The following is a 25,009-nucleotide window of genomic DNA, read 5'->3' as shown; positions in this document are numbered from 1 at the left end:
AGGCCAGGGATGGTGCTGAACATCACATAAAATAAATCCCTACTACAAAGAATTATCCAGCTCAAAATGTCAATAGTGCCAAGATCGAGCACCTGGCACAAAATCTAAAGAGCTTATTGGCAACTGTTCTAGGATTAAAAAAGCCACCTGCAGAATATTCCACGTGGTTCAGTCTGTTCTTCATCTTGAACATCGTTTTATTTCTCTCCTCAAGTCACTCTTTCTTCCCTTGCCCTAGAATTTCATGGTATCCCATCTCACTGTGCTAAATGCCTAAACTAAAAAAATAATCTTACTACAACCCTTAGGGATTAACAGCAGCAGAGCAGATAAGAAATGAAAAAAATCAGCAACAGGCAAAAGAAAAATGAGCACTAAAATACAAAATACATGCTTGAGCTTCAACCACCTGAAATGTATGTGTGTTTTTCTGGATACCCTAAGCCGTAATCCGCCCACATCAAACTTCAATGAACACGCTCTCTGCTAAACACACACATATGACTGCACTGGATTTCATAAAATGATTTTAATAGAAAAGTACAAGATATGAACAAAAATAAATAATCTTTATCTCATTTCTAGCCCAGCAAATTGTACACTGCATATAAAAATGGTCTAAGATGCAATTTTCCTCCATTCCTTTTTTGCTTTTAAAATACTGAGACAGCATTTTAATTCAATCTTCTAGGTTCAAACTAATACATTTTAAAAAATCATACCAACCTTTAATCATTCTACATCCATTTTTTAAAGTTAGCTAACAAGACGATGTTTCACTAAAATAAGATATCCAATCATCAGATTAAAGTGTAAAGTTTGTGTGAACAGGGAAATTAGATCATTTTTCTAAGTTTTAATTCCTATGTTTCTGAATGTTTCTTGAATTAAAAATTCATCATCTTACGTTCAAAACAAGGCATCTCTCTTTCACCATTCCACAGAGAAAGACTAGAAAATACTTTTAAAAAAATAAATATTTTAAAAGTATAGTTTACAGTGACAATGTAGTATTTTAGACCTGTGCCTTGGTGCCTATTTGCATTAAATATACGCTTCAAGTTATAACTACCTTTTCTATCTCTCTATATATTTTGGGCCACTAAGTCTTTGTGGACTGATGTTGCTAATGAGCTCTTGGAGTTAGCTAGTACCGGTCTCTTATTTAGAGTACTTATTCTGCTATAGCATCATATTTGATAATTCTAGTGGCTTGAATAATGTTTTGTAAAAACAAATTGAAACTTGGTATTGGCAAAATTGTATGAGAAACGAGCTAAGGTAGGCAACTAAAACTTACACAGTGCCAGTCTCAGGAGGTCAGTAGCTCACAGAACTCAACAGATAAACTGGATTAAAACTTAAAAGTCTTCTTTTTACTTGAGCCCATAATGACTATTTTGAACATGGCTCTTTTGCTGATGCCTATATATAATTTTTTTGTTAATTTTTCTTGTATTGGGAAGATCTTGAATACACTCCAGGATGAGAAGAAAAAATACGCTGACACTGCTCAATCGGGTATATGTTTTTGCAATAAAGCACACTGGTCAATATACAACTGAGGAAAAACTGAAACAGATGTGAGTCCTAGAACCACAAGAGTTTGAATTTGCCCAGAAATGCTATTTTAAACACTCTATATGTTGGTCTACTGTTTTTTTTTGTGGAATAATGCATTCTTGGCATCCTTAAAAGGTTTCAATATGTTACAAGGTTATCCGGAAAGAGAAAAAGCAAAGGCTAATGTATCAATCTGTGCAGCACTGTCCAGATTTCCACGTACATTTTTGAAAAGCACAAGAACTTGTATTAATTGCACTTAACACAACGAACCTGTAGTTTCCAACCAGTTTTCATTCTCTGCAGACCGGGGCTTTCTTTTTATAAAAACTGCTTTCAAAGGGCATAGAGACACCACACATGGTCCACAGTAAATTCAGATAGAGAGGTGCAATAGTTGCAGTGGTAAACACACAAAAAAAATACATTTTTTTTGGACTAAAAATCTGGTCATGGATAAAAGCATGTGCCTTTTCGTTCTTCTCTGGGATGTTACAACAGCAACATGCTCTAAAACAATTAAGTTACATGCATAATGCTAAAAGAATGTGAGCAATCCTATAACCAGCTTTAAGCCATCTGCTTGATTTCTTTTCTTTTTTTTTTTTTTTTTGAGGAACATATATAGGAAAAGAGAATTCCCCTTTTGTTCCATTACATATAGAAACCTTTTGAAGCTTCCAAATAGTTTGGTTTTGGTAAAATTCACCACTCTTCTATTATTTTGACATGTAGTCATCCTAAACTATCCGTCATGGTTTCTCCAAAAATCTCCACATGAATTATCTGAAGGACAATTGAAACCACTTACCAATATAGAAGTAACGTTTTATTTTATATTCTATCTTCCATTTGGCATAAGCCTTTTGATGTTTGTTTTTTAAACCAGTGAAATATACAAATCACGCAAGACAGAAATATGTACATTAAAAGTACAGAATAAAGGCTAGAAGATATACATAATATCTGAATGACATGTAGAATATTTTACATTAAATAGTTTCTTTTAAAAGCTAGGATTGTTAAACTCAACTCTCTTCATAAACATGAATCACTAAAAAGGAACAATCTGATTTAGCAAATAAAAAAAGTACTTCATGGTTTTTGTATAATAAAAACCAAAAAAGTGACATTTTAAACTAATTAGTGCTTTTTGCTTTCAAGATCTTTTGCTCACAATTCACTGCAACTGAGGGGATGTGAATATCATTATGCAATAAATTAAGAGCCACAGTTGGCTGAGGTGATATGAAAGCCAACCTGCCTAAGATGTGTATCTTTCCAAACTTTTAAAACAACGTAAGTCTGAGATAAGAACATATTTGATGGCACTGTTTGGAAAGAGGTGTCCTTATTAAAAAAAAAAAAATAGCTATGTAGTGGGCTGAATTTTTCTTAGGGACTCAATTAATAAGTACTGTCATTTCTAATAGGCATGGGTTTCCATTCTGCAGAATGAACTAAGAAAAGAGAAACACTGCTGATGCTTCTGAGTTTTGAATATCTCTTAATGTCCATGTCTATAACAAACAAGTAATGCCCTCTCCACAAAGTAAACAGAAATGGAGATTGGAGACAAAGGGGTGAGGCAGGAAAGAAAAAAGATATCTTCAACCCAACATGCATTTCAGTGAGTCAGAACTCAAGCTTCCTCAGAAACAAGGTTGCTTCGTCGTGCTCAAGGTATGATCACAGCAGGGCCACAGCCCAAGCTCAAGACTCAAAAAACTTTTGGAATAATCCCAGCTGGACTGCAGTGAAGGACGACAATGCTCTGGACAGAGAAATAACCCCAGAGTAAACTGTAAATCTAAATCACTGGCTGCAATGAGATATATTTATATTTATATTTATATATATGTATATATATATATGTTATGTACAAAAGACTTTGAGATATCAGGCACCGTTAAACCACATTTCCCCCCCTTATAAATGCAACTGTTCAAGTACACTGGGAACAGTTTTAAGGTACACCTGCAGTACAATAGGAGAAGCTTGAGTGGATAATGTAAACACAGGATCATAACAGTGAAACGCTGCAACACCTCTGTGAATTCCATTAGCCAAGTTCTGTCATTAAAACATAGAAAACTACTGCTCCTCAAAATAAAAGTTTTAGGAAACAAAAATCCCTAAGTAGTGAACTGTTTTCCAAGCGGAGCTCCTAATGTTTCATTTCCTGTCCTACAACCAAAGGGGACCCAGTGGAGCTGCCGTTTGGAAACGTGGCCAGCATCACATCACAACACGGAGGAATCAGAGAGGGCTCAGTGTGAAGAGGAAGGTGGATTTCACTGTTTTTCCTCAAATAGGTTGTCTGCTCTGGTGCAGTGCTGAATGGCACGCAATTACCTTGTTGCTTGGGCTGAGAACCTGTGAATGGGATTCATGTATTATTTTTATTATTATAGTTTACTAACCAAGTATCCCTAAGAAAATAACAGGATATTTTCATTGATATTCAAGCCAACCTCCCCAAACAAAAAAATCTAGTGTCCAGAATCATTTCGGGATCTTTTTACAATCTGGAATCCTAATTCCTATAACAGCTTCAAATCAACACCTTGATATAAGAGTTTTAAATTTTTTAATTTCTGGGGACTTTCCTCCCTGCTGCCCAAATTTCATGAGCTGTTAGAATATGACGGTCTGTCTGCAAATGGAATATTTGAGGAGAATAAGACATGTGATATACCTTTTTTCCTTGAGAATATGAGATTCTTGTCCTTCCATTTTAAATTATCATTTTGAAAATGCAAAAAGCAAGCTACGGGGAAGGGAGGTTTGTTTTGGGTTTTTTTTTTTTTTTTTTCCCAAGACCTTTTATCTTGCACCAGAGAATTTACAACTCATTTTGGTCATAGAAGCTGAATTGTGAATAGATTTCTACCACCCTCTTTCAACTGGAACCTACCCATCCCATATGATCGCATATTTGAGAAAAAGAAAACGTATTTCTTTATCTTCTGGATGTGTACCATGTCCACACAGCTAAGTTAGGGTATGTGTTATTTCCCCTTCATTCTATACTGTCAAAAGAAGTCTTGTATTACCTTTTCAAAGGATCCACAAAATAAATATTTTTCTTGGTTCCCACCCCAATTATTGCCAAATAATAATTATAATATTAATAATAAACCACAGAGTTCTTAGATGGTAACAGAAAAAAAAAATGGTTCCGGTTGCAATTCTTGGGGAAAAATAAAAAATATTTTTAAAAACCAAAAACCAGAATCACTGTACTTTCTATAAATAAGCGGGTACTGGGAGCGGGGCTGAGTGCTGGGCGACGCCCACTACTTGCACACAAACTGGTCCACGATCTCCGTGCACTTCTTGCACTTGACGTAGCAGCACCAGTGGAACTTGCAGTGGCAGCGCTCCGTCTGCACGGTCTTGAACTGGTCGTAGCCGCGGCCGCAGCACATGAGCTCGCAGCCATCCATGCCCTCCGACGTCTTGTTGCACAGGCGGCCCTGCGTGCCCAGCGAGCCGGTGCTCTCATTGCGCACGCAGTAGTCAGGGCTGGGGTCGATGTAGACCAGGTCTTGTGTGGTGGGCGAGTTGAAGCGGCTGTTGACCTGCACCAACTTGCCCCGGCTGTTGAGCCGCATGGCCGCCGCGCTGTCGTACTTCTCCTTCAGGGCATCACCCACCTTGCGGAAGTCCGCCAGCTGCAGCCAGCATGTCTTCAGGCTACATGAGCCGGACACCCCATGGCACTTGCAGGCCACATCAGCCAGGTTGTACACCGTCTGCAGGGAAATGGGGGCAATCAGTACACACATTCATGGAGGAGTCAGATGCAGGCTATGGGAACAAAGTTCTCCTCGACCTTCTCCATGGAGCTATGTTCCCCAGCTGAATTAAGTGCTGTATTATATTTCCTTCATTACCAGAAGTCTTGTGTTGCCTTCTTTAAAAATTCTTCCAAATAAATATGTTCTTAGCCACTCATTATTATATCATCATTATCAACAACTGTGGTTTTTTAATAGGAACAGGAAAAAAAATTGTTCCAGCTGCTTTTTTCAAAGAAAGAGCAGCAGCAACGTGTGGACACTCATCCCAGAGGTTGTTCACAATGCATTACCTGAATTCATCCCAGTACCAGCTAGGTGAGAAGTGCTAGTATCATCCCATTTCACAGAGAAGGAAAGTGATACCCAGAGAGATGAGCTACTCACCCAACTCCTGTGAGTAAAGGTGCCAGGATTTGAACCCAGGCAGCTGGACTCCAAGCCCGTGCTTAGTGACTTGCCCATGGATATCCAGCCAGTAAGTGCAGAATTGGGAGGAGTCCAGCCCCAGTGGGATCAAGGTTCAAATCTTAACCCATTACTACTATTACTGCTGTGCACCAGGCACTGTAACTGTCCCTACACTCATGATCTCATTTGACCATCCCAGCAACATTATGACATAGGCTGGATTGGATGATGGCACAGTGATGCTGAGTGGCCTGCAGAGGTCACACAGCTAAAGTGTGGGGGGACTGCGCGTGGAACTCAGGTATCCTCAATCCTGTTTCCCACACAGTCCCTACCCCATCTACCACCCCCCTAGACCAAGAGCACCCACTCTGGAGCCAAGCAACGTGGATTGTGTTCCTGACTCTACCCTTGAATTCAGACAACAGGCTGCAGCTTTCCGGGCCTCTGTTTCCTATCTGTGAAGGCAGCAGTGATGGCACCAACCTCCAAGTGCTGTTATAAGGATAAAATTAGGGGAGACATGGAAAGCGCTTGGCACTTAGGACACAGTAAATCTGGTCTTTCTTTAGGGTGACAAGGGACACACTCAGTAAATCTGGTCTTTCTCCAGAGTCACGAGGACATGGCGTCTGGGCCCTTGCCCAGTCACCTCGGGCCTCCCAGTAGCAGTGCCCACGGGTCTGGCCCTACAACACTGTGCCCTGCAGTCTGGGAGGTGGTGGGTGCCTATTTATAGACGCTGCTGCCCACAGATCCTTGTGCCAGTGACCCTCCAGAGTCCACGTGGTGTGAGTGTGCTGGAGAAGACCTGTCAGGAACCTGGAAGCTGGGGGTGCATCAGAAGGCCTCTTCTGCAGAGAACAGCCACCCTCTTCCTCCAGGGATTCACAGGGGCTCTTTTAAAGGGAGCCAAAGTGTACTCTCTTGGCATAAAGAGTTTCAGGCACTCAGCTAGTCTGAGGAAGGGTTTTGCAAACATATTTAACCTTTGCTCCCCATTGAGGAAAATTAAAAAGCTAACACCCTATGGAAATTCTAATATGATTTCCTGGCACAGTGCCCAAATTTCCATCCTCTAGCCCCACCATCCTAGAGAAAAAAAAAAAAAATGTCTTCTTCATAACCTCACTCACCAAAATCCAAACTCAGCTCACTACTCCAATGATCAAATTTACCCCAAAAAAACTCACTACTAAAAAAATGCAGAAGTTAAGTGTAACATTATAGGTGCTTTTCAAACTTCCCCAATCCTCTCTTGCCACTTGGAAATCCCTTGAACTGCTCTCCTTGGTTGCCAAGCCTCTGATGATTTCTGGACATGAGAGAAGGCTAAGAAAGTCCCAAAGATGGATGAGAATATCAAATATGGGCATACCCCTGGATAGGGGCCTTTAAGAGTCAGACATATCTCTCTTTTTGAGGCATTTCTGATCTGAGGCACTGGGCATGTCGTATATAGAGATCCCAGTGATACATCCCTGAAGAGGGTGAAAGCAAGGTTTTATGGGCTTCCAGAAAGAATGGGGCTGGCCCCATCCCCCTAGATTTTCATGTGTCCCTGGGTCCACCACAGAAGAGGCCACCCACACTGCACACACCATGGCAGTGAAAGGCCTGAGAAAGGAGAGGCCACACTCTGTCTGTGGCAATTATTTGACCCCTCAGGGCAGTACAGGCAAAATTCTGTAGAGTTTAGTCCTACCCCGAAACACCCAAATGTTTAACGTCAAATTTGAGAAGATAAGCTAGCTGGAATTATCTACACGATCTTTGACTTCTCTATGTCCTTTGCTTATAATGTTTTAGAAGTTATCATCTATCAAGCATTTACTACTGGCGGACACTAAACTAAGACCTTTAATTAAACCAAACGAAATTGTTATTTTGTAATCAAAAAGAGTCAAGTGTTGGGAATTTCACATGGTTCAACCTACTAGATGATCTCACTTAGGCCTCACAATAACCTCATGTGATTGTAATTGCCATGGCCATTTAACAGATGTGGAAATGGGAAAACTGAGGCTCAGAAAAAGCAAAGAAGAGACAACGCTGCATTTTAACCCAGATTTCTCTAATTCCCGAACTGCTAGCTCTTCATCTCTTAGCTGTGATGCATGGATTCAATAAAAACGTACCTAAGCTTATATTTCCATTCTTTAATTTTCTCCCACGGTCATGAAGTGGTTTTCTGGGCCTCAGTTTCCCAATCTTTAAAATGAGTGTGGGGCCAGAGGCTTCTAAGGCTCCGTCCAGTCCTCTACAGTTTACTCTGTGATTATCTTCCTTCTCCCTCACCCCAAAATACAGAAGAGTGAAATCTCTGACCAGAAAGTTCCTGGCACCTACCTTGGGTTCTGTGAAAAAATAATGGCCCTGGTTTTCAATGCTGCCAAAGTTAAGAAAAGTTTTCACCCCTTCATTTTAAAGCAGCCATAAAGTGCCACGTGTTTAACCGCAGGAAAAAAAGGGTCTTTTTAACTATTGAGAAGTAGCTTTTCATATCCCCACCAGGGGAAGGAAAGAGCGGGAACCAGGAGACTCGTGAGGACTGCAAAGATGGTCCTCCCTGGGTACTTCTGCTGCTCTCTTCTCTCCAGAGCCACTTTGTGATTGGCCTGAGGGTCAGACCTATAAAATCCCACACTGCTAAAAATGCTGTCCTTTTCCTAGAAAAGCCCTTTTTTAAAAAAAAACCCTCCATCCATCAGGCCTGCTACCTAATGACATAAAGAGAGGCAGGGAGAAAGAAAGGAGGGAAAGAGCCTGAAAGCTGGGGTGAGGGCTTTCGCATCTGGGCACCTACAAAGACAGAAAAATCCCTGTCTCAAACTGAAAGCCAACCACAGACATCGTCCAGGCAGGAGGGAGAAAGTTATTCCCATTTTTATTTCTGTGCTCCACTAGGCAAAGGTACCGGGGACTAACTAAAAAGGCAAGGAAAGGTCTTTTTCAGACAACTGCTGGGTCACCTTGGCTGGGGGCGCAAGGGAGGATGACCCCCCCAGGAGGCCCTTCTGGGATGTGCAGGGGCAACTATGGGGAGAGATGGAGGAAAGAGAGATAGACAAAGGGGGAGAAGAGAGAGACAGGGAAGGAGGAAAGGAAGAGGGAGAAAGAAAGTGAGACGGGAACAGGACGAGGAGGAAAGAGACAGCAAAGACAGAGAAAGATAGGGAGAGACAGAAAGAGAAGCAGAGAGAGAGAGACAGGACCACATAGCAAAGGAGTGGTAGAGGAGGGGACGGAGAGACAGGGAGAGACCCGAGGAGGCTGGAGGGCAAGTTGAGGGGACAGAGATGCGGGGCGGGGACGAGATGGGGCACTCACCCTGCGGCCCGCCTCATTGTTGTGCAGGTTCATGAGGATGCGAGCACTCTCGTAGGAGCCTTTGGCGTGGATGCGCTCCCGCTCGCGGGCGTCCACAAACTCCTTGGCAAAGCGGTAGCCATAGTCGATGTTGTCGCCGCAGCCGCCCCAGAGCCAGTCCCGCGGCAGGTCCTTGGGGCGTGCGGCGCGGCTGCAGCCGCAGGTGGACAGCTCGCCCTCGCGGCACGCCCGGCTCATGGCGTTCACCACCCCTGCTGCGCTCACCGCGTATGTGAAGGCCGTCTCGCGGCTGCCTGTGGGTGAGGACAAGGGATCACTGGCCGCCTGCCCCACGCGCTGGGCCAGGATGCTGCCGGGGGTGAGGGTGGGGGCAAGGTAGGGAATGGGGGGGAGGTAGGAGGTGGGGGGCAAAGTAGAGATGGAGGGGAGGTAGGAGGTGGGGTTGGGGCGAGGTAGGGAGGTGGGAGGTAGGAAGTGGGGGAGGTTGGAGGTTGGGGGGAAGTAGGAGGTGGGGAAGCAAGAATAGTGGGGAGGTAGAAGGTGGGGGGCAGGTAGGGGTGGGGAGCAGGTAGGGGTGGGGGGAGGTTGGGGTAGAGGGTAGGGAGTAGGGGATGGCGGGGTAGGGAGTAGGGGATCAACAAGGTAAAAGCTCGGGCTGCCCCATCCTTAACACGCACCAGGCCCTGGGCCCAGTTTGAGGGGAAGCCAGGCAAGATCTCCCAAAACACACAGAAGCAACAATTAACAAAGGAGTAGCAGATCCCCAGTATCTCTGCTCAGCCGTTTGAGAGTTGCAGGCCAGATTCTAAGTAGTGCTGGATTGATTTTCTCTGCAACTCTTTTGAAAATAGTCAAAACTTGATATTTCCAAAAATGCACATGAAAGAAGTCATTGAAGGAACACTCAGAATATGGGTAGACTTCCTTACACTTATTTTAATGTTCAGTATTATTTTCATTTGAGTTACATATAGGGCAGGATTACAGAATTTGCTAGGCCTTGAATCTAAGGCAGACACTGCCAGCGGCCACACTAGTTTCTGCCACACTCGTTTTGGCCTTGTGTCCCCTCCTCCTCTGGCAGTTGTAACCTCTCCTCCCTCTTCCTTCATACAGCAGAAAGTATTTCTCAGGACAAGTCTCTTTACTTTCCCAGAGGACAATTCTAAATCAGCTCATAGAGAGTTCTAAATGAAGGCTGCTATTCTTAAATCCCAGGCTGACTGGCCTGATACTTCTCATTCAAGAATGAGTGTCTGCTTTTAAAACAGCCTGTTGTTCTTCAATGCCACTTCTGCAAACACACCCTGCCCACTCCCCCAATGCCTTTGCCTCAAAGTGTTAGAACGACAACAAGAAGGAAAAAAGCACAACCAATCGGGAAAAGAGGGATGGAGAAGTTATTTTCTTCCCAAAACTAGGAAAGAATATCTCCCCGTATAATAGTCACAGGGACCCTATTTGTGAGGAGAAAACTGGAGGCTATCATAGACTACCCTAAACTTCGCTTGTACATGGAGACATTTCTGCATGTAATAAGAGCTACTTAATAAAAATACTGTAATCTGACAGAGAAAGGGTTATCATCCAGCCAGCTAAAGCGTGGGGTAGGGTTGGGATTGGGGGCAGGCTCACTTTCCTCAATTGCAAAATAAGGGCACTGAAATATATGCAAGGAAAGGGGCCTCTTCTGGTGCTGAAATTCATGTACCGCAATCAGTTTCTCCCATACTTACTTTGAGAGCTTGCTAACAATCTTTTTTTCTGAGGGGGAAGTGAGGAGCACAAGAAAAGCTGACAACAGGACTCAGTCTGAACGACAAGGGTCATTCTGCAGGAGGACGGCAATGCCAGTTCAAGCATCCAGCAGGCCACCTAATTCTTGGTCTTCTGCTCCATGCCAGTCACAGCCATTTATGAATGGTGATGGTTCTGATTTATCATATATCCTCCCCCTCCCATATTTTCAAAATGAATGACTTGAAGGTGTGTGCTGGTGGTCGGCAGGAGGATCTAGAAAGTTCCTGTGATGTGTTACATCAATCTAGTGGGATTAGAGAGGCAGACCACATCAGGGGAATGGAAAGGAATGAGGACAATATACAGTTTCTAGGGAGCAATTTGATAGTACAGAAAATGCTGTGGCCCTGGATGGGGGATTTGTAGAACAAAGAGGTAGTAGCTAGAGGAAGAGGAGATGAAATGATCCTCTGGGGATAGAGGAAAATAAGACACTGCCCTTGGAGTATACAGAGCATAAGAAGGCTTTATACAAAACACAGACAATGCTTCTTTTTTCATAAGTCTATCTTGAGCATTTCCTTTTATGCCACAGAATACAAACCTGGGAGATCCCTCTAAGCTAATTGGTCACTGCAGGGTAAACGTCAGCTTGAAAAGTATTCTTTGGCTAATTGCCGGGGGATGCAGTCATCCTGGTTGGAATACTGCTGATTGAGTTAGGTTTCCCTTCCTGTGAAACCCGCATCTACTCCGATCCTCACACCCCTTACAAATCGTGCCTTCCTTACATATCTTTTCACAGCATGGAAACAAAGAAGAGACAGATGGGGACAAAAGCTGGAAGGAAAGGGTAGCATGATGAAAAATGAGAAACTTTCCAAAATGAAGAGTGGGCCCTTCACGAAGTAATTGTGCATGGTGCCTCCAAGGCAACTGGCATCTTAGAAAAATGAGTTGAGGAGGGGGGTCAGAGGTGGCGGCCTGAGTTTCTCAGACACTGGCCCCATCACAGGGTCAGATTCTCACAAAGAAGAATTACTCTCAATGTCGTTGATGTACTGAGGGGCTTTGGGGTGGGCACACACACACACACACACACACCTTTTGGCATCAAAGGTATTTTAAATTTTCCCTTAGCTCATTCTCTTCAAATACACTCTGAAGTGGAAAAGTGAAAGCAAAGAAATTTTCCAACTATTGGAATTGGGTCCATGTTCCTCTTCCATAAAAATCTACTGTTTTCTGTTCTCTCCTTTCTCTTTTTTAATTAAGTAAAAAACAGAAGGCCCCATCGGTGTCCCACCACAAGCCACCCAGCAGCAGCTTTCTGCTCTGAGACGCGAGGCACTTGGGGGACCTCTCGCAGGGGAGGATGCCATATGTGCTCTCATCTTCCCAGGACATCAGCTGACTTGATGATAGTATCTAGGAGGGCTGTCTCAGAAGCTGTGGGGAGGTACCACTCCCATCCACTTCCCATCGACCCAGACAGTAGTGCCGTGCAGCTGAAGACCAGAGAGCGTACTTTCCAGGGACAATTAAATATAGGCTTCTGTACCAAGGGTTCTGCTTGTTCCCTGAGGAAGCAGGCTCTTTGAATCTTGGACCGCATTTAAAATAAATCTCCAGCAGAACTCAAATTCACTTAGCAAATGATAGCTTATTCTGAACATTTTGGCCCAAAACAGGCTACGTATGAAAATGAGAGGAAGATCTTAAATCAAAGCTGTGTTCAAGTGACTACACAGATAAACAGTTCCGATTGCTGTTTTCCTTCCTGGTTACCATCAGAGGTGTATGATTTTTGCTAACTCATATACATGTGAAAAAGTAGTCCCATAGGTTGAGAGGAAGGCAGTTTAGGAGGAACATATAAGAAGGGGGAAAAGTTACCATCCTCATAGAATTTTTCAAAAGTATTTAAGTTCACTTACAATATCAACACACGGGGGAATAAATCTACCACACTCCCAGTTAACTACATAAGACAGCCCACAGTCAGGGAAAACTCCTGTGTTCCTGAAGCTTAACTCTTAGATTCAGATCCCAGTATATACATTAGCACATTTTAATCATTAACAGAAAGGACAAAGCCCCATGAAACTTTGCAGGCTGAGGCTACAGACCATTCTCCCATTCAACCAGAGGAACAGCTTCCAGTCTCGTATTATTTTAGTTAATAAAACCACTTGGCTCAGACATCCCCTGACAACTCTTTTTTGTTCTCAATGAATGTAATTTTTGGGTTTTTTTTTAAAATAAAAAAGGCATTTTATCCATCTGTGATGGATATTAAGCCAACCTTTTCTCTTCAGTCAGTATAAACAGTTAATTGCCTTGATAAATTGCTTCTTAACTTTGGGAGTCACTGCAGTCATATTAATTATAAGGGCTTTTTTGCATAAAAGTAGGCAAACCTAAAATATTCACACTAGAAAACACACATTGGTCCACATCTGTCAAACAGTATCCTATACTATTTAAACAAAAGCAGAGGCAAACAGATTTTTCAAAATCTTTGCCTTTAGCCCATTTGAAATGCTATCTCTTTGAATGGGGAAGTAAGACATTCAACAACATATTTAAAATGAAGAATTGGACTGTGAGCAATACTCTCAATTTTTTTTTCAAGTTCCTAGGTTGACATCCCAAGCATGTGCTTTTATTATATCAATTGCTGAAATCGCAAACATAAATTGGATCACTTTTAATTAAAATTCTTTCTGGGACTAAAAATAAAGCTTTTAACGTCTATATCTTTATAGCCTCAGGAAATGGTTCTATTAGGAAAATTAAAACTTTGTTCACTTTCAATATATCCAGGATTCTAAAAGATGGCAACTTTTAGTTTGATGCTCGGGCCATTTGAATTGTGGCTTAAAAAACTAACAGGCAAGAGAGTTTCAACGTTTAAAAGCATATAAATGACTTGCTTTCCCCCACCTACTTTTAAGAAACCAAAATAAGTGTCCTGCTTCTATTTTAAACAAAATGCTTTATAGAAAAATGAAGTGTTTGGAGAAATGAAGGTGTCTGTGATACTTGCCTCCTGATTTGATTAAAATCCAAAACTAATCATCAGGTGTAGGGACAGGAATTAACATCATTTGCTATAATGACAAAAATGCCCAAGCTACCACCCGAGCTGGAAGGCATCCTCCTTCATGCTTTCTATCAAGCATGAAGTAAATGCTAAGGATTTCTTCTAGGAAAAAAAGTTAATGTTTTTTAAAAAATATTTTAAATGTTTTCCTACCTATCTGCATCACCCTGCCAAAAACAGAGGTGTTATCCACAGTGCTGCAGTTCCACCTTCGATGTCGGAATTGATACTGGCATTCTTTGATGCCTGTCTTCGCGCCTTCTCCAATGTACTGCATGTGGTCCTGATACAAGTGGCACAGTTTCTTCTGTCCTTGAGAAAGTCCTGCCAGTTGGCTGCAGAGAGGCTGTGCTCCTATAATATACACTTCTGACATCTGAACAGGGTTATTCATACCTAGCGACCTGCAAGGGGGGGAGATGTGCATTCAAGATTTACGTGAAATCTCGAGGTGGGCCCCCTGAAGGCATGTCAGCAATACATAGTTTTAAGCACACAGATGCTTTTTTCTCTCCTGCTTGTCCTCATAACAAAGTATGAGAAGGACTTCATAAAACTCCTCTGTTTAAACTGCACTCAGAAAACGGGGGTATTGTGCAGTCCCCATCCTGCCATCTGGCTCCTCAGTTAGTATTTTCACTCCCTTCCTAGCCCCTGTCACCATATACCTGAACCAGTATTTCCAAAATCCACTCAGAAAAGGGGGAAATAGCAGTTTGAGGGACAGGCCTCTGGCATTAGAGAAAGTGACCCACTTTGCCCCACAAATTGGACCAATGTGCCTTGAAAACTTACGAATGCTGAAAGTAGACACAATCAGATACGGGTAGGAGATAGCAGTTCCTTTTGACTGATGGAAGAACTGCTGGCCCCTGCTTGACTGATGGACAAGTATACAGACTGGAGAAAATTTACCATGTTTCTGGACATTTTAAAAGGGCTCCTTATGTGATTGTGAGGGACCAAAGACAGGGTACCCAGTGAACAGAAGTCATGTTTGACAGTCAGAAAAATGCTGTTCATTTACAGGGAAAAAAAATACCCAGAATGCCGTCGAAAATAATCCTCTGGATATATTACAGTCTATCTACAAGGCCCCTACCCAGAAAGAAACCCCCACTTGGGGACATTTGACTACTTCAGGTTAACCTCCTTTTGATCACATTTCAAGCCCCAATACTTCTGCACTTGGAGTGTAGCTGTCCTCCTAGAACTCTGCCTAATTCAAACTCTGTAGGTTAATAATAATCTCGAGTAACAAAAGATAAAAGTTGAAACTCACTTTTACTACCTAGAGGTGGCAAAAAGTAAATTTTATAGATAGGCTTACAATTACTAACAAAGTGAATTTCTGTTCTTTTTTATTGCATGATGTACTACAAGCACACATCTGAACAAGGGCTTCATAGAAAAAGGCCTAGATTTATAGTTTCCCATTCCCTAGGAGCTGAAGATAAGCTTTGCAATATTAACAAGTTAAAAGAAAATACTGATCTAAAACTATATATAAATAAAATGTATACATATGTCTTGGATAAATACACCCACACTCACTATCCAGCATTAAATATTGCCGCATCATACAAACAAACCTTAAAAAAAGAAAAAGAAGCGGAAGAACACGCACATAGAATGAACTTACCACCAAGAATTGGCTTCAATTACAACCTGGGCGAAGGAGAAAAATATGGCCAAAGCCATTAGGAAGAACTTGGAAGACATTGCACTTCCAGCCATCCCCAAAGCAACTCCTGGGCTTAATATTCCAATGGACTTCTGGAGAGGGAAGAAAGGAGCAGATGTTTATTGCCTCTCAGATAATTTTCAAGCATACAAGTTTAAACAACGGAAGCATCCGGGGTCTCTTAAGTTTACTGTTGATTGACTGCGCTTCTCCTCCGTGAGTTTTTTGATGGCAAGATATAGGCAGTTTCTTTTTCCAAATTAATCCACCCACGCAACCTCACCAGGAAATCTGATTTCGCTGGGATCCTGTGTGCGGGCCACGCCAGAGATTACAAACATGTCTCAATTCTGTTGAGTCAAAGCCCTGGTGCCAGGCGCTGCCTCCTTCCTGCTCGCTCGAGTCCCGCACCCCCTGGCTCCCCTCTAGTTGGTGCTGTGCTCAGTCCCTCCTGGGTAATTCACTCGGGAACCCGCCGTGGCCACCCGCCGTCCTCTCCCCAACCTGGGCCGGGCAACAAGTGGAGCCAGAATTAATTCCATGGGCGAGAGGAGCACAGAGGCGAGTGGAGCGCGCTGCCGCCAGCGGCTGCGGAGGAGGCGGGGTGGCCAGCGCGGGGGGTGGAGGATGGGGGCAGGACGCGGGAGGGAAGGGCAGGGGGTGGGGGGCGAGGCCCCGGGGACCAGCGCGCGAGAGTGCCCAGCTGGGAAATGCAACTCCGAATTAACATCGTATGTTTCATAATCAGTTTACGAGCCGATTTGGGGAAAGCCACTTCCAGATGGGGAAGAGCAGCCCGGATTTCCTTAAGGACGTTCTTCAGCCAGATTAGGGAGGGGAGAAGGAGATGGGGGCCCTAGGGGATAATGGGGAGAGAGGTCGGGCCTCCCAACCAAGGAAACTGGAAAAGAATGCCACCCTCGCCTGCGTCGCCCGTGGCCTCTTCCACGGATTGAGAGAAGGGATGGAACCCTAGAGGAAAGAAGGGAGTCTGGGTCTCGCTGCCCGGAGAGAAGATCCCTTCCCTGCCCTCCCCGCAGCTTTCTCCCAAATTCTGATTTTTCACTCTCCCTCCCACCCCACACCTGGCTGCTGCCAGGGAGGGAGGAGATGGGAGGTCCAGAGAGACTCCAGTTTCCCTTGGTCCTGATCTAGGGTTGTGGGCCACTTTGCCATCACGGCACTGCGAGCCTGTCATTGGAACCCTGCCACCTTGCCTCCAGTCTAGCCTCTCCAACCCAACTCAGACTTGGTTCTGTCAGTCCCGAAAGGTGGGGGTGCGGGGCGAGGCCAGAGCCCTTGTGGATGAGTCCAGACGGGGCCAGAGGCGCTGGCTCCCGGGCCGCAGCTGAGCGCATCGATTCCAGGGCAAAGAGGCCCCCAGCGGCGAAGGTTCCCTTCCTGAAGAATTTCAGGGGTAGGAGTTGGCCTTGGAAGCTTCCGCTGCCGTTCCTCCCCACTGGTGACTTCTCCACCTGTAGGCGGCGGCGGAGCGAGTAGGTGGCGGGTGCGGGTGGGAGGAACGGGTTTTAAAAATCCCCTTACACATAAGTGTAACCCTGCCGCGGTGCATCGCCCATAGCCCCTGAAGGAGCCCCTTCCAAAGGAAAAGAAAAGAAAGGTGAGCCTCTTTAGGGCGGTGAAAAAGCCTGGCTAGGAACCTGTCCCGTAAAAGGGACAGAGGGGACCTAGGCAGCCCTGGTAAAGCTATGGGGCTCAGGAGCGTGCCAAGGTTTTTCTCCGTGAGCCGCCCCTTTGGCCTGGACGCTTCGGGGCTTCTCAGAGAGGAAATGCTTATGTGGTCCCCAGCGCCTGCTAAGCAGGGCTCCTCACCCAAGGCCCAGTTGTCCCCAAAACGCTGCAAAGCTGGGGGGCGCATCCTGGAGAATGGAAATCTGGGGTTTCCTCAGCTAGGAGAGAGAAGGCTCCGGCTATCTCCCCACCCCCGCCCTAAGTGTCAAATTTCCTCCAGGGGAGGGGGTGGGCAGCAAAGTCTGCTTCTCGCGCAGCCCAGGCTGCAAAGTCAACTCTCCCCAAGGGCAGCCGATGCCGCGCGCAGGCACATCATACACACTCACACTCGTGCACATTTACACACTCACACGCGTACACAGACACACACGCTGCGACACGTTTCCGAGTCAGCGGCCCAGATTGCTGCTGGCCGCGTGCACTTTCCAAGCTTCGCGGCGGGCGGGGCGCGTGGGGCGGGGCTCAAGCGGTGGAGAAATTGATAACAGATTCCGCGGATTACAGCGGATCTCTTTGTTAGAGCCGAAGCCACACAAACCGAACCCACTCCCAGCCCGACGCCCTCGGGGAGAGTCCACCAGTTCCCAGAGCCCAGGCCAACTGAGAGCGGGCCCATCCGGTCTCCACGACTTGGGTCTCCCTGGCTCAGAGGTAGGCAGACGGTGTCCCAAAGGGGGATCGGAAAGGAGAGCCTCACGAGTCGCATCTCCACTTAACCCCCGCAGCTTGCCCGGAAACACCTTGGCCCTCTTCCCTCTTCAATCCCGGTGCAACCTAGAAAAGGCCCCACAAGTTTGAGACACTCAAGGAACTCACAGCGAACTCACACATACATCGGCTCTGTAGGGTGAAACATCCTCGCCTGTTTACCAAGAGATCTGATCCGAAAAGACAGTATGAAATGAGACCTCTGGGGAGACTGCCAACCCCAGGGGTAAAACAAAAATTCTGATCAGAAACTGAGTTTCCCAAAGAAGGGGCTAAACGTTTTCCAACACTTTCGGGGCCCAGGGAAGATGACTCTGTAAGGACACTGAGAATCTTCCTCGCGTGCCACGGGGAGGAGGGCTGGGGGCGTTTGAGGGGCTCAGCGCACCAGAGGAGTGAGGTGGAGGAGGGCGTTCCCGCGCCCTCCTCTTCAATCTAGAGCAGCTCAACGACATGGCTCCCTTTCTATGTATCCCTCAAAGCCTTCGCGTCGGATTAAAGGTGTTCCTGATCCTTCTTTACCAACCACGGCGAGGGCCAGGGGTGATGAGGACGCTCGGAGGGCGCGGGGAGCAGCCGGATGCACACCTAAAGTCTCGCAACACCCAACTCCGCAGGCAGTCCCTTAAGAGAAATGATTAAAAGGCCAGGCAAAGATCCTCTCCCCTCGGCCCCGGGGCGCTGCCACATTCAGTCTAGGCATCCCCTTCTGCTAGACTCTACGTTTAGGCCCCAAGTTTCTGGGAGTGCAAACGATGACGGACGCCAACTAGGTGGAAGAGGCCCATTTGACCCAGGCTCACGGCAGCGAAGGGGAGGATGGGAAACTCCAAAAAGAATCTCCACTCTTGGGGGAAAAGAAAGCTGTTTTACCCACTCTGATCTCTCCCTAAAGCAAGGAGAAAGATGGAGAAACGAGCAGGAGAGCCCTCAGTTGCAGCCAAAAACTTGGGACGTCCTGCCCTGGAGAATGCGGGGAGCGGCGCGCGGAGCAGCGCGAGGAGCTAAAGAATGGGCCGGCCCAGGCGGGTAGGAGGTCCGCTTTAGGGAAGCAGACAAAGGAGCCACTACTCCCTAAGCCTCGCGCCTGGGCGCAAGGGTTGTGTCCACAGCAGTATGCGTGTTGGCGCGCGCGGAGCGGGGTAGGGGAGGAGGGAATTACCAGATAGGGAAGGCGGAGGTTACACCTTGAGCCAGAATCAGTGTGACAAAAGAGAGCCGCCCAGGCCTCAGCACTGACGGCAGGTTCCAGGTTTGGGTATAGAGAGTCCCCAGGGGAAGAACGGTCTGGCCTGGTTCTCCTCTGTTTCCTGCCTCCTCGTCCATCCCTTAGACTGGGCTTTCCAGACCCCAGGATACACACACACACACACACACACACACACACACACACCACTCACACCTTCTCACATAGGATGTCTAACCCTCTCGGCAGAGGATCAACTTTGTCCAGAGGTGGAGGAGAGTCCTTGGACTGAGGAAGAAAATGAAATGATAGTCCAACCCCCACTCTTTAAGGGTAGTTTCGCTCCCACTTTTTAATAGATGATGAAAGTGAGGCGAGAAGCGGGAAAGCAACACTTGTTCTCGACCATAGAGAGTTGGGAGGCAGCTGAGGCCAGACCTGAGGCCCCCTAGGGCGACACTCTCCTTCCCAAGCCCAGAAGAAGAGGTACCAACCCTGTGTCCAGCTGGCCGAGTCCCATTTGCTGGGCCGGACCCGTGGCCCCTTCCGTATTGCAGCGGCCGGCGGCGCAGCGAAGCCGGTCCTCTGGGGTCCTCCGAGGGCCCCTGCTGGGAGAGTGGGGTCTGGTGTTCGGGAGGGGTGAAGGGAGCAGGGGTGGGAGGGAGAGGGGAGCAGCTGCCCCCCCGCCCGCCCGAAGGAACCGAGGCTCGGAGGAGTCCTACCTCAAGGCGGCCAACAGGGGGCAGCCGGCACCGCCCCGCGGGGAAGAAAAGGCGGCGGGGATGGCTCCGAGTTCTGCGCGCATAGTGCTAACCCCTTGAGCACCGGAGCGCACGGGGGAGGGGAGGAGAAGACGGGGGACTCTTGGGCCGGGCCTCCTGGGGAGGGTCTTCCGTTGAGAGGGTCGGGGGGTGGAGGAGACGAAGGCTAGTACGTCCTGGACCCGAGAACAACTCCCCTACACACACAGACACACACACGCACGCACACACACGCAGCCAAGGATCCACACACTCGGACACACACACATTTGTCGGCCCGCGGTTCGCTGCGCACTCTCCGCATTGCCCCCTCGAAACTCCCCTGGCAGAGTCTGTCTAGAAACTAAATCTGGCTGGTTCGGCAGTGAATGTGCGAAGGTTGGCTGGGGGGAGGGCAGGGGCTGAGGAGGTGCGACCTCACCGCAAGGCCCAAGTTACTTCCAAACAGCGAATTGCCCATTTAAAGAGAGAAGAGAGAAAAGAGAGGCGAGAGAGGAGAAAGGGCCTCGATACCAGACAGGGATGAGAAAGTCAAACAGGGCCGTGGGGTCTCCAGACTTGAAGGTTTTTTTTTTTTAACTTGTTTGGGGGAAGAGGGGTTGTTTGCTTCCAGAAAACATCTTAATTTCAATTCTAACCTTATTTTCTAAGAAATTGAAAATGGGAAAGACCAGAAAAATGGAAATAGGAATCGAAGCTTGGAGGACAGATAAGAAAAATTGTTTAGAAAATAACAACTTATGTTGCAGGAAGAAACGTTAACTTTTCGTAAAAGTGAACTCTCAGTGACCCTCGGAGTGTGTGACTCGGCTTTAACATACAACTGACAATTAAAACAAACAAGAGTTCACAAACTGGCCCCCGCCTGCTCTCCCAACGCGGAGGCCCAAGTGTTTTCTAAAGGACAAGGCGGACTCCACTCAGGGGGCCGGGGAGCGCTCTCCCGGAGTACGGGATTACAGCCACTACCACCACAACTCCCCGCCCCCACCACCGCTGCAAAGTGCCTGAGCTCACCCAGTGGCGGCTAATAATGCTAATAACGCGACCCCGCTCCCCGCGCCGGGGTGCGCGCTGGACCCCCGCCAGGCACTCTTAAAGGCAAAGGGGCCTGAAGCGCTCGAGTTACCCGGCCAAGGCAAGCCTACAATCTGGCCTCCGTCGGTGCGGAGGTGTGTGGGGAAAGGTGTACGCCGCTCTGGAGTAGTTGGCCCCTAGTTCCTCTGCGGGTTCTCTCAACCAAGGAGTCCCTTTCCCTATCCCGAGCCCCGGCCACACACCCTCCCGGTGCCCGCGCAGTGGGCGCTTGGTAAATATTTGTTGAATTGAATCATTATCCTGTTACTGAAATATACATAGTGAATTACAGTCGATGTTCTCAGAGCAAAAGGAAAGTCGTCAGTGAACCGCACTCAGTTTTTCTACTATCGCTCTTCCCCACTTTTTCTCAAAAGTCGAAAAGGTTTGCAGAACGGGTGGTGCGACGACAAGTGATCTCCTGGGACACTGAGGCAGTGCGCCCGGCGTGGGGGGAGAAGGGGTAGGGGTTCCTGCCAGCGACGCTGGAGTTCCAGCTTCTCAAGGCGGTTGGGGAAATGGAGGGATAGGAAGAGGCGAAGGGAACTCAGTTAACTTCCAACAGGGGGTGGGGGGAAGTAAAGAAAAAAAGTGGCAGCGCACTGAACACCTACCTTCATGGCGAGGGGGAGGGGGCGCGGGGAGGAAGTCGCCACCCGAGCGAGGGCAGCCGAGGAATCCGAGCGGAGCGACCGCGTTAAGCCTGGGGGGACGGTCAGGAGCAGGGCTGCGGAGTCCTCTGGCGCGCGTCCGGCGGGCGCAGTGAACCGGAGCTGAAGCGGGCACTGGCGCCCGGGCCTGGACTCCCGAGTTGGGGCAGAGCTGGGATGCGCCCAGGAATGGAGGGGATGCGGACGCGCGCGAGCCGGCAGCAAGGGCAGGGCCTGGTCGGGGCGCAACTAGGGAGCCGCGGGTTCGGCGAGGGCGCGCAGGCAACTGTTCCACGGAGAGGCGCTCCGTTTCCAACGTCCATCAGCGACGGCAGTAATTAGGGCTTTCCAACCCCAAATGTGGGCGTGATTGTGCAAAAGACCTTACGACAAATAATAATAAAAAGAAATTCTTCACAAGAGGGTGAAAAAAATGTCCCACTACTCAACTTTGGCCCGGGGCGGGGGAAGGGGGCGATCTGTGCGCCCAGGTGCCCCCAGTTCAATCACACCACGGATTCTGCAAACTCTTGGCGGCTCACGCCTCCTGATCTCCAGCTCCTCCTCTCCAGGTCTGTGGCCGAAACGTCTGCTTCCAGACGCTGATCCTGCAGCCGCGAGTTAGTGTGGACGTCTCTGTACACACACAGACACACACCCCAACACACACACCCCCGCTGCAGCTTTGGGGCCACAGAACAATCAGGCGCGCATGGCTTTTTCTCCGGGAGATGCCGCTGAAAACGCACAAGTCGCCATCTGAGCTGCAAGAGTCAGCCCCAAATTGTGTCCTTTCATTTTAGGGTTCGGCAAAAACGGGGAGCAAAATAGGTGAAAGTCGCCCCGGAACTTATTGCTGTGCGGTGAGCTGGGAGAGTGCGACTAACCCAGGGGAGACGCGGGCTCCCCCCCCCTCCGCCACCACGTATCCCGTTCTTTCTCTCTTCGGGTTAATCTCTCTTTTCCCCGTTTTTCCAGGGCGAAGGGCGAAGAGGAGCGAGTGCACTGCGGGCGCGAGGCTGGGGAGGGGCGAGAGCTCGGAGCTCCGCGGCGGCGACTCAGCTCCGGCGGTCCATGGCCGGCGAGGTTGCCCACCTCCTAGTTTGGCGCCCGGGTCCGAGGGGCGGGAGAGCGGGCCGGCAGGAGGCGGGCGGTCCCGGGCACAACGGCTGCGGCGGAAGGGCTCGCTGGGCAGCTGCCGCACAGACCCCGGCTCTGGGCGGCGGAGGCGGCTCCGTGGAGCTCGCAGCAGATTTCCACGCGATCCTGTGCCCCGCAGACAGACTGACCGACCGCGGGGACGCGTCCCCCCCTCCCACCCCCCAGCCCTTCTGGCCAACTGCCTTACTCTCTCCCTCCCTCTCTCCAGACTCCTCTTTCCCCTGATGTTCTCAGAAGGAAGAAAAAAAAAAAAGAAAGAAAGAAAGAAAGAAAAAAGTTCTTTAAAGTTTCAGAACTAGGGGCGGCTGGAAAGAGAGAGGGAAGGGGGGGAAGAACGAAAAAAACTCAACTTTGCCTATGCGCATGCGTGATGAGGCCGGCCTATGACAAACTCTGCAGGATTTTAAAGCCGTACTACGGGCTGGGGTGCCGGGAGGCGGGGTACACCCCCCTTGTCTCCCCTTCTCTAAGTTCCCCATCCCCCGCGGCATCTGCTGAAAGAGAGAGGTCCACTCCGCCGCCGCTGCCTGCCTGCCGCCTGGTTGTCTGCGCTCCTTCCAGAGCCACCGACTGGCGGGAGACTGAACCCCAACTTCCCCGGCTGGACCCCTTGGCTCGCCCGCGTATCCCAGACCGCTCCCATTGGGGCTCCACGGAGACTGCTGCCTTGACATGGAAGCTCATGGGGGACCTCCTCATTCTAACCTCTGGGGGAGGATACTTAACCACTGGGGCTGAGGGATAGGGTTAGGCGAGCATCTCCTGCGAAGTCCCCAGAGTAGTAGGGACTTGGGTACTGGGATGCATGATTGCTCATCTGGCTCTGGCCCAGAGCATCCAGGCGCGATGCGTGGTCCTGCCACGGAGATCTTGGCGGGTGCCCTCAGGTGAGGAGATTGCGAAGTTTGGCAAAACCGGGTTCCGGGCACCGGAATTTCTAGACGCTTCCAGATGGCCGTGGTTTTGGGGACTCCGGAGGGGCAGGGTTGGTGGATTTGTGTCCTCTACCTCCAGCACCCCGGGGGCCCCACCCCACAAACAGTGCCTCACGCTGGAGCGTAATAGTTATTTTCCTCCGTCCTCGTCCTCCAGCTGTCAAAGGTGAAGACACACACACACACACACACACACACACACACACACACACGCACAATTCAATTTTCTCTGTCCATTGGCATGCACTTGACCTTAAGGCGAAAAATCCGTGGCCTAGGTGTTTTGGTGTGGTGGCTGTTTTGTTTTGTTCCTCCAGTTCTCCCCCACCTCCACCCCCACACCCCAGGGCGCGCAAGCCCAGGCTCCAGCGATGCCGTTCCACCCTCCACAGCCCCTTCCCATTCCTTAATTTTCCTAGCTGACTGGACCCTTCCCCAGCCCTGGCCTCCTTCCTGGCGTGCAAAGATGGCAGTGTGAACCTCCCACCAAGTGGCAGAGACAGATGCTCCTGCTTAGCACCCCCCACCCCCACCAACTTGCTCTTTCCCCCAGGGCGTGTGCGGCCTTAAGGAGGGGGAATCCAAGGTTCTCGAAGCTCCCCTTGGGACATCTCCCCTTTACCTGCTGAGTCTCCATTCCTCTAACCTTCTCCTCTGTAAGCCTTGACCACTTCCCGACCTGTGGGCATTTTACAGTCTTCGAATCTAACCTGAGATCTGCCCACCGGAGGAGGGTGTCAGAAAAAGAGGATCTCCGCCCGGCAAATCGCCCCCGGGCTGCCTCCCTCCGCCCTTCCCCCTCTCCCTTGCTGTTCTGCCCAGTGGCCGCAGACTGAGATTTCCTGGCTGCAGGAGAGCATGTGCCTCCTGGGCAGACACCCCAGCCCCGCCCCGCGGGCATGGATCTCCGGGACGCACCTTAGGTGCAGCAGCTCTGAGAAGTGGCAGGATATGAGCTGACTATGAAAGGGGCTGCCAAAGGGCGCTCCCGAAGAATGGAGAAACTAGCATCCCAGTGTCCCAGAGTCCAAGGCAGTTCGTGTAGAGGATCCTATTCCATGAAGAAAAGGGCCGTTAACCTGGGAATTTCCTCCACACATACAGCCAGTCTAGAAACATTGGCTACCCAACCACAAACCTTT

The 25,009-nt window shown here is 48.4% G+C and overlaps 1 protein-coding gene across 1 annotated transcript; it reads right to left on the bottom strand.

Moving 5' to 3' along the window:
* Window positions 1–510: 510 nt before the first annotated feature.
* On the bottom strand, window positions 511–23,268 carry WNT5A (Wnt family member 5A). Its single transcript, XM_055273785.2, has 5 exons — window positions 21,736–23,268; window positions 15,596–15,729; window positions 14,107–14,357; window positions 9,108–9,400; window positions 511–5,321 (listed from the first exon to the last, which is right to left on the bottom strand). The coding sequence occupies exons 1-5, from the start codon at window positions 21,739–21,741 to the stop codon at window positions 4,863–4,865; spliced, it is 1,143 nt and encodes a 380-aa protein (XP_055129760.1). The 5' UTR covers window positions 21,742–23,268; the 3' UTR covers window positions 511–4,862.
* Between the last annotated feature and the right edge of the window lie 1,741 nt (window positions 23,269–25,009).

This window comes from Symphalangus syndactylus, chromosome 1 (assembly GCF_028878055.3).
Source record: "Symphalangus syndactylus isolate Jambi chromosome 1, NHGRI_mSymSyn1-v2.1_pri, whole genome shotgun sequence".
NCBI lineage: Eukaryota > Metazoa > Chordata > Mammalia > Primates > Hylobatidae > Symphalangus > Symphalangus syndactylus.
This window is presented reverse-complemented; position numbering and strand designations above follow the sequence as displayed.